At 42.6% G+C, this 10,136-nt stretch overlaps 1 protein-coding gene across 1 annotated transcript; it reads left to right on the plus strand.

Moving 5' to 3' along the window:
• Positions 1-222: 222 nt before the first annotated feature.
• LOC119350120 (histidine-containing phosphotransfer protein 2-like) lies at positions 223-4,309 on the plus strand. Its single transcript, XM_037618109.1, has 5 exons — positions 223-305; positions 1,716-1,784; positions 3,042-3,113; positions 3,505-3,577; positions 3,975-4,309. Exons 1-5 carry the CDS (start codon positions 223-225, stop codon positions 4,008-4,010), a joined length of 333 nt encoding a protein of 110 aa, XP_037474006.1. The 3' UTR covers positions 4,011-4,309.
• The last annotated feature ends 5,827 nt before the right edge of the window (positions 4,310-10,136 follow it).

Below are 10,136 nucleotides of genomic sequence, written 5' to 3' on the forward strand. Positions count from 1 at the left end.
TGGGATCGAGGTACATCAAAAGCCGGAAGGGATCATAATATGTCAGAAGGCATATACAAAGAAGGTACTTAAAAACTGTGGCATGAAATATTGCAATCAAGTCGTGTTCCGATGAAGCCTCGTCTTGTTCTAAGCAAGAAGAGTGAAGCACCCGCGGTTGATGCAACAGAGTATAGAAGTGTGGTCCGGAAGTTGAGGTATCTCACGAATACAAGACCGGACATGGCCTATTCTGTTGGCATAGTGAGTCGCTTCATGGAAGCACCGACAATGGAACATTGGGCAGCTGTGGAAATTATACTCAGGTATATCAAAGGGACAACAAACTTCGGTTGTGTCTATTTGAGAGAGAAAAAGAAGGAGATGGTGGAGCTACTTGGCTACAGTGATAGCGACATGGCAGGAGATGTGGACGACCGTAAAAGTACCTCGGGTGTGGCATATTTCTTGGGAGGTAGCATAGTGAATTGGCTATCACAAAAGTAGAAGGTGGTCGCGTTATCATCACGTGAAGCAGAGTATATTGCAGTTGTAACCGCGGTGTGTCAAGGCGTTTGCCTAGGAAGACTACTCGATAACCTCACAAGTAAGGAACGAGTGGTGCTCAACATTGATGACGAGTCTGCAATCTCTCTATGGAAGAATCAAATGCATCATCGTAGATGCAAGCACATCGATACGAGGTATCGATACCTAAGGGAGTGTGTGGAAAAAAACAAGATCGACATCAACTACGTTTGCACCGACGACCAGCTTGGAGATATCCTAACCAGATCTTTGGGACGGTAGAAGTTCGTGAAGATGCGGCGAAGGATCGATCTTCAAGCTGTGAAGTGAGGACATCGTGTTTAGGGGGGTAATTGTTGGAATTAACCACGTTGTCCAGTCCGGCTCGGACTTGAACGGTCATCACGTAGCCGTGTAGGTATAGGATTAGTAGTAACCTAGGTTAGCTACTATATATATACGTACAGGTACCCCTATAATCGATAACCCAGATCAAAGCAATAAAAGTCCCAGGAGCGACAGGCTCCTGTTGCGATCCATCGGCGTCTCCTGTTGTGTTGCGTACGTGGTTGTGCATCAACAAGCCGGCGACTTGTACAACGTACGTGCATGCGCTAGCCTCACGTAGGAATCCATTCAGCTGCTTACGTACTACTTGTGTACGGGAGTCTCCGGACCGGCCGGAAAGTAATCGGCTGCAGTAGCTCGTACGTGCGTCTGGCCCAAGAGTACACGGCGATCGCAGCGTCGAGGTCGGGCCTGTGCCAACACTCATGTCCTCGTCAACTCCGCCAGCAGCTTCGAATTCCGTCCCCCGGACCTCCTCGCTTCGCCATGCCGGCCACCGTACTCAGGCAGCAACTCAACGCCCCCACATGTACGCCATGGTGAGTCGTCCCTCCCCTCAATTCAATAGCGGCCGTGTGGTTCTGGGCTGGAATTCCGTCCACGTTCTCTCGCACTGACTTGGCGTGATGGATCCAGGGAATTCTGGACGAATATTACCAACAGCTGCAGTCGCCGCAGGACGAGAGCTTCCTCCCCTAGGTCATCAACATCTTCCTCCACCATGCCTACAGGATGCTCAACGACATCACCAGCCTTCTGTCCGTGCCGTACCACCGCGCCCAAGCCCTCTGCTCTCCTTATCCCGGTCGTCTTGGGTATTGATTTCGTCTGTCTCTGCTTATTTTGTGATTCGCTCCCAGGAACCTGCCCGATGTGGACTTCGACATGGTGCGCGAACTGGTGCATCAGCTCAAGGGGACCAGCTGCAGGTGATTTGCTACTTCATCGATGTCATGCGATTCAAATGTGTTTGTCACGGGCATACTGCCGTTGGTGTTGTTTGCGCTATCGTGTAACCATAAGTACAAGTGTCGAGTTTAATTTTATTTGGTGCAGTACCGGTATTCATCCAACTGTAATGTTATGGCTCGACGAGAAATACAAACTTTGTCGCCTTGCGAGCCTTCCTGGTATTAGCTAGTGATATGCTATTCAGCGTAACGGCGATGGTGGATCTTCTAGTCTATCCACATTCTATTCAGATGTGTTGGTGTTGTGTCGTTTGCGGTTGTCATATTATATACATAAATAAAAGAGCTAGTTTAGTTGTGTTTCATCTAACGGGATTGTCGGAATTCCTGCCAATGGCAATGCTAAAACTCGTTAAGCAAAAAATTGTTGTGTAAAGTACTGGTATTCATCCAACAGCAATGTTATGCCTCGACTAGAAATTAAAACTTCGTTGTCTTGCGAGGCTTCCTGGTATTGGTGGTATGCTATTCAGCATAACACTGATGGTGGTTTTTCCGGTCTGTCCACGTTTCTATTCGGATGTGTCTGTGCAGTGTCCTTTGCGATTGCCGTATATACATAAGTAGAAAAGCTGAGTTTAGTTCTGTTTCATATAACGGAATTGTCTGCATCCCTGTCAATGGCAACTGTAAAACTCTTCCAAGGAAAACATTGTCGCCTTGTAGAAATTTCCCATACTATTGAATGTGATAATCAGCAATGCCAGTATGAATCATAGGTCAGCAATAAAAGTTGCCATCCTGAAAATGTTTCTTGCATTAATGATCTCCTGTTCTGCGTAACGCCAAGGGCTGATTTTCCACTTTGTCCGCTACATTGATGTTATCTCTATTTGGATGTGTCGGTGTGGGTGTATACGTCATGGGCATGTGACTCGTGCCGTTTGTGTTGTCGTTTAGCCATAATTAGAAGAGCCAAATTTAGTTATATATTCTGCAATAGAAATGTTGATATTCATGTCGTTTGGCCAGGGAAATTTTATCATTTTATAAATATCGTCTCTAGCACTACTAACTGGTATCGCACAGAAGGCGAATGCTTTTTTTTTGGTTTATCAAACAATTTATTGTGTTAATAACAATGACGGATGACTCCTCGAGAATATTATTATGACACCGCAATAGGGCTTATGTGAATCAACGATCGGTAGCGTTTGTTAAGTTTGAAAAAAAAAATTCTGGTTTCTTGATCTTGTTCTTTTTGGCATGTATCAGTGTTGCTGCTAAGAAAGTTAACCTTTCATGTGTGCACTTCTGCCAATTCTACGAGGCAAAGTGCAAAGAAGGGTCAGTTCTTGGTACCTTATTATATGTTGCACAATAATTATTCTCTACTCTCTGTGCTTATCAAATCCCCTGTGTGAACCCTGCCAGCTTATTTTGTCTTTAGTAACACTATTATTGGCTCATATTAATCTAATATTCATAAGATCTAACCCGCTAGTTCACATCATCTCCCATCAGGTGATTGATATAACTCACTTCTTTATCTGAGTATATTCTCCTTGATGATTCTCTTGTAACTTGATAGCTCTAGAGTTCTTTTTATACCACAACTAAAGTTTTGAGATGGCTAGAGTTCTTTCTCAAACAAAGGGTTACGACTACTGAAGCATTACAACCTAGTTTGCTTAACCACTTCAGAATTTGACAGTGTGGTGTGTTTGCACTATTTCAGGTGCCGCATGGCATTGAATCTTCTTAGGAATGAGTTCTATGATGTGCGTGACAAGCTAGAGACCATTATGCAGGTAGCATCTTATATGCCTATGTCGGCTTTTGACTTCCAACTTCTTACAAGAATAGTAGTATCTAGATTGGTCGTATATTGTTTAAGATAAAACAAATAAAAAGCATGATCTTATTCTTGTTACTATTGAAATTTGTATAGCAATAATTGTTTGGTTTCTGCAGCAATTAGTTCGATGTCTTTGAAACTCCATTTGGTCGTTGAATGTTTCTCTCTTAATATTGTCACCATGTTTCATTTTATGTATAGGGTAGCTCCAAAAAAAGGAATTGTATTTCCTTGTTTCCCAGCTTAACCTAACTTTTGGCAAGTACCGGAAAAAGATGCCAAAGTAACTTATGCTCAACTATACTTCTTTGACCTTTCATAACCATAAATCTACTCTTCTTTTGATGTAGTTGGAGCAGCAGATTGCAGCCTTGGGTCCTAAGTAGCAGTAATCGAAGCCAAAAAAGCATAGCCCCATGTGACCTGGCACGATGGGGTGTATGTATCTCTGAAGATGTAGGCAATATTCAGTGGTAGCTGGGCTTTGGAGGGGCCTCATCGAATAATATGATAATTCTTGTTTCGGCACTCCGCGATCGCGATCACCCTGCAGATGGAACTTGCGGTCTTATTTGTCGATGTCTTTGTCTGTCAAATATATATACTTGTGCCTCGTGGATGGCCCACGGACTGGGCATAAACTCTATACTTGGTTGTTTGCTTTTTGGCTTGGTTTTGTTGTATGTTGCTTGCTCTTGTTAATCATCTTCTTATGAAATGTTGTTTCCTCCCATTTGGGTGAGGGGAGAGATTTGCTAGTTCTCTGGAACTGAGCTAAAATCTTGTTGTTGGCTGGTATGTCGAGAGGTATTGCTTGCTGGCCTCCGCCAACACCATCAGAAAATCTCCCCGCAAAAAAAAAACACCATCAGAATCTCACAGCATCACCACAACAGCAAACTGACCATTCCGCCGCTGGAGAGAACAGGATATATGCTGCAAAGGCGCACCGGAAGGTTCTGCGGGACAACATCTAGGTGGTCATGAAGCTTGCGGTCCGGTAGTGAGGCAGTTATTTAATGGATGTAAATAAAATTTGAACTACATGTACATAAAAGTATTAATTAAGTCCATGAATGTATATATAGGTCATACGCAAGAAATTCTTGGAAAAATTAAAAGGTTAATTTGATATGTGGCGCTTGCCTCGAGGCCGTCATTAGTTTCTAAGCAACCCACAACATAGAAAAATTAAATCTATTTCAAAATCTAATCACATTTGGACAACTTTTTTTTAGTAAATGTAAAAAAACAATTCACCTAGAAGAAAGTTTTTGTTTGAATTTTTTATATACATTTAAAAATAATCAAACATTAATTTATAACATCTAAATATAGTCTAACCAACTTCGATCTGTTCTTTTTCCAATTATTTGAAAAAAAAATCTACTTGCAGTTCAAGTTTGAATTATATCTTGTTAAATATATAGATTTTTATAAAATGCCTAAAATAAGGCAAATGAGCCCTAAAAGGATCAAACAATTATACATAAAATACCATAAAATCCTAAAAGCAAAAATATCATAAACCCCAAAAAATTAAAAATAACCTAAAATGACTAATGGCGGTCATACAAATGCACCTACCACTGGTAGTTTGGGAAAATCCTACTTGCCGCTCATTGCGGCAAGTAGTCGACGCTTCACACAGGGCAGGTGCGAGGGAGCGACCGAGTGGGCCGGCCCATTTTAGCGTTACAGCAGACACCGGTTTTGGGAACGTTTTATGATGTTTCCAGCCGGTTTTTTCCGGTTTTGGGAACCTTCTAGAAGGTTCCTGAATCGGCTTTTTCTTTTTCAGATTTTTTTCGTTCTTCGTTTTTCTATTTCTCTTCTGTTTCTTTTTTCTTTTTTTCTGTTTCTTTTTTGTTTCCTTTTTTCTGTTTCCTTTTTTCTGTTTCTTTTTTTCTTTTCCTTTTTTTCTTTTCAAGTTTATTTTCAAAAAAAAAATCCGAATTTCATTTTTTTCTTGTTTTCAGATTTTGTTCAAAAATTTAAAATATGTTCCCGTTTCACAAAATTTGTTCATAAATTAAAAAAATGTTCCTGCTTTCATATTTTTGTTCCGAATTTTCAGAAAATGATTCTGTTTTTTCAAAAATTGTTCGAATTATTTTTGTTCATTCTTTGAGAAATTTGAAAAATAATGGCATGGATTTCAAAAAATGCCTGTTTTCAAAAATTGTTCACAAATTTCAAAAAATGTTCTTATTTTTCAAATTTTTGTTCATGTATTAAATTTTTTTCTTGTTTTTAAATTTTTTGAAAAAATGTTCTTATTTTTTAAATCATGTTCAGTTTATGCAGCTGAAAAATGTTCACCTATATAAAAAATGTTCGCACTTTCAAAAAATGTTCGAAGCATTAGAAAAAACATTCCGTTTCAACAGTTTGGTCATGTATATAAAAATTTTCTCCTTTTCAAAATTGTTCTCAGTTTAAAAAATTTGTTCTGAATTTGAAAAGTTGTCCCAATTTTAAAATTTTGTTCACCAATTCCAAAAAAAATATGTTTTCAAAAAATGTTCAGGTTTCCAAAATTGTTATAAAATTTTGGAAAATGATCGAGTTTTACATGAATTGTTCAAAATTTTGGAAGATGTTCCATTTTTCAAGTTTTGTTTACAAATTTGAAAAATGTTCCAGAATTTGAAATATTCTTCGTAGTTTAAAAATATGATGAGAAATTTATAAATTTATTCGCATTTCTTAATTTATTCGTAACTTCAATAAAACGTTCGAAATTTCTAACATTTTTTGCAATTTTCTAAGTAATGTTCAGTTTCCGCCACTGAAGAAAGTTTTTTTAAGTTACTTCTGCACAGTATGTTAAGAACATTCTCCTGGTGGACTGGTTAACTCAATACATGCACAAGCAGTTGGTCTAGAGTTCGAAACCTAGCTCCTGTGTCATATTATTTTTGTCCATTTTTCGCCAGACAACTCGCTTCAGTTCAACTCGAATGGACCGGCCCAGTTGCCGCAGGCCCTGTGGGACAACTACTTGCCGCAGAACGCGGCGAATAGGAGCTCCCGGTAGTTTGGAGATACGCCTAATCATAGCTAAATCGGGGCCCAGATTACTAGTGGAAAACGGCTGGTTGCACTCGCCATTGGTTTCTTTTTAGGGCAACTCGCCATTGGTATGTTATGTACCAATGGTGGGCATGCAAATCACCACCCGCCACTTGTATGTTTGGCCCATGGGTAATTTGTGCCCATTTATAATTCACGGGCTGAAATTTGTGCCCGACATTCAGAATTTGAAATATTACTTGTAGCAAGTGCAAATACCTACCCGCCACTAGTGAGGGCCAACCTATAAGTAGTTTTTCCGTAGTGTCTGGATAAAAGCATATCCATAATCTTTTCTGCCTTATAGTCAATAAGTTCTTCCTTACTTTCTTTACCAGTGGTTTTACGGCCCAGTTGCCGTGCGCCCTGTGCGAAGGGACGACTACTTGCCGGAGAACGCGGCGAACAGGAGCTCCCGATAGTTTGGAGATACGCCTAATCATAGCTAAATCCGGGCCCAGATTACTAGTGGAAAATGGCTGGTTGCACTTGCCATTGGTATGTTATGTACCAATGGTGGGCATGCAAATCACCACCCGCCACTTGTATGTTTGGCCCATGGGTAATGTGTGCCCATTTATAATTCACGGGCTGAAATTTGTGCCCGACATTCAGAATTTGAAATATTACTTGTGGCAAGTGCAAATGCCTACCGCCACTACTGAGGGCCAACCTATAAGTAGTTTTTCTGTAGTGTCTGGATAAAAGCACATCCATAATCTTTTGTGTCAATAAGTTCTTCCTTACTTTCTTTACCAGTGGTTTTACACTATATAAGATCCAATCTTCGCGTGATTTGGGCCCCTAATCAGTCCATGCGTTCTTGCATGATGAGGGCTGTCGGGTGGTAGGTGCAACATATGCCAAAGGATGACCAATCATAGTGGGAGCCAGTAAGACATTGCCGGTGCCTGGAAGCGGGATAAGGCGAAGTAATGCACGCCGGCGGATCTTATCCGTGTTTGGGGCTCTCCTAGAAGATAACACCCTTAGTCCTGCTTTGTGGGGCCTCCGCATGATCACTAAATCAATAAGTAGCTACAAGACTCCTTGAGTTGTTTGCTAGAGGAAGAAGAAGGGCAAGGCTAGCTCTCCCCTTCTCTCTATATGTGTGCATGAAATCCTAAGAGCTCAACCCTTTGCATGGGTGCTGTCGGTGTCAAAACCGGCGGATCTCGGGTAGGGGGTCCCGAACTGTGCGTCTAGGCGGATGGTAATAGGAGACAAGGGAGACGATGTTTTACCCAGGTTCGGGCCCTCTTGATGGAGGTAAAACCCTACGTCCTGCTTGATTAATATTGATGATGTGTGTTACAAGAGTAGATCTACCACGAGATCAAGGAGGCTAAACCCTAGAAGCTAGCCTATAGTATGATTGTTGTTCGTCCTACGGACTAAAGCCATCCGGTTTATATAGACACCGGAGAGGGCTAGGGTTACACAGAGTCGGTTACAACGGTAGGAGATCTACATATCCGTATCGCCAAGCTTGCCTTCCACGCCAAGGAAAGTCCCATCCGGACACGGGACGAAGTCTTCAATCTTGTATCTTCATAGTCTTGGAGTCCGGCCGATGATGATAGTTCGGCTATCCGGACACCCCCTAGTCCAGGACTCCCTCAGTAGCCCCTGAACCAGGCTTCAATGACGACGAGTCCGGCGCGCATATTGTTGGAAATATGCCCTAGAGGCAATAATAAAAGTATTATTATATTTCATTGTTCATGATAATTGTCTTTTATTCATGCTATAACTGTATTATCCGGAAATCGTAATACACGTGTGAATACATAGACCTCAATATGTCCCTAGTGAGCCTCTAGTTGACTAGCTCGTTGTGATCAACAGATAGTCATGATTTCCTGGCTATGGACATTGGATGTCGTTGATAATGGGATCACATCATTAGGAGAATGATGTGATGGACAAGACCCAATCCTAAGCATAGCACAAAGGTCGTTTAGTTCGTTTGCTAGAGCTTTGCCAATGTCAAGTATCTCTTCCTTAGACCATGAGATCGTGTAACTCCCGGATACCGTAGGAGTGCCTTGAGTGTATCAAACGTCACAACGTAACTGGGTGACTATAAAGGTGCATTACAGGTATCTCCGAAAGTAGCTGTTGGGTTGACACGGATCGAGACTGGGATTTGTCACTCCGTATGACGGAGAGGTATCTCTGGGCCCACTCGGTAATGCATCATCATAATGAGCTCAAGGTGACCAAAGTGTTGGCCACGAGATCATGCATTATGGTACGAGTAAAGTGACTTGCCGGTAACGAGACTGAACAAGGTATTGGGATATCGACGATCGAGTCTCGGGCAAGTAACGTACCGATTGACAAAGGGAATTGTATACAGGGTTTGATCGAATCCTCGACATCGTGGTTCATCCGATGACAACATCGAGAAGCATGTGGGAGCCAACATGGGTATCCAGATCCCGCTATTGGTTATTGACCGGAGAACGTCTCGGTCATGTCTACATGTCTCCCGAACCCGTAGGGTCTACACACTTAAGGTTCGATGACGCTAGGGTTATAAAGGAAGTTTGTATGTGGTTACCGAATGTTGTTCGGAGTCCCGGATGAGATCCCGGACGTCACGAGGAGTTCCGGAATGGTCCGGAGGTAAAGATTTATATATGGGAAGTCCTATTTTGGCCACCGGAAAATGTTCGGGATTTTTCGGTATTGTACCGGGAAGGTTCTAGAAGGTTCCGGAGTGGGGCCCACCTGCATGGGGGGACCCACATGAACGTGAGTAGTGGGGGCAAGGCCCCACACCCCTGGTCAAGGCGCAGAAATATCCCCCCTTAGAAGGAATAAGATCATATCCCGAAGGGATAAGATCAAGATCCCTAAAAAGGGGGGATAACAATCGGTGGGGAAGGAAATGATGGGATTTCTTTCCTCCCACCTTGGCCAACGCCCCAATGGACTTGGAGGGCAAGAAACCAGCCCCTCCACCCCTATATATAGTGGGGAGGCGCATGGGAGCTTAACACAAGCCAAGGCGCAGCCCCTCCCCTCCCCAACACCTCTCCTCCTCCGTATATGCTTGGCGAAGCCCTGTCGGAGTACTGCTGCACCAACTACACCACGCCGTCGTGCTGCCGTTGGAGCAATATTCCTCAACCTCTCCTTCCCCCTTGCTGGATCAAGAAGGAGGAGACGTCTCCCGTCCCGTACGTGTTTTGAACGCGGAGGTGCTGTCCGTTCAGCACTTGGACATCGGTGATCCGAATCACGTTCGAGTACGACTCCATCATCACCATCCCCTTGGCTAGCTTCCGCTCGTGATCTACAAGTGGTATGTAGATGCAAACTCTCTCCCTTGACTCGTTGCTTAGATGAACTCATAGATGGATCTTGGTGAAACCGTAGGAAAAATTTTAATTTTCTGCAACGTTCCCCAACAGTGGCATCATGAGCTA

Source organism: Triticum dicoccoides, chromosome 1B (assembly GCF_002162155.2).
Source record: "Triticum dicoccoides isolate Atlit2015 ecotype Zavitan chromosome 1B, WEW_v2.0, whole genome shotgun sequence".
NCBI lineage: Eukaryota > Viridiplantae > Streptophyta > Magnoliopsida > Poales > Poaceae > Triticum > Triticum dicoccoides.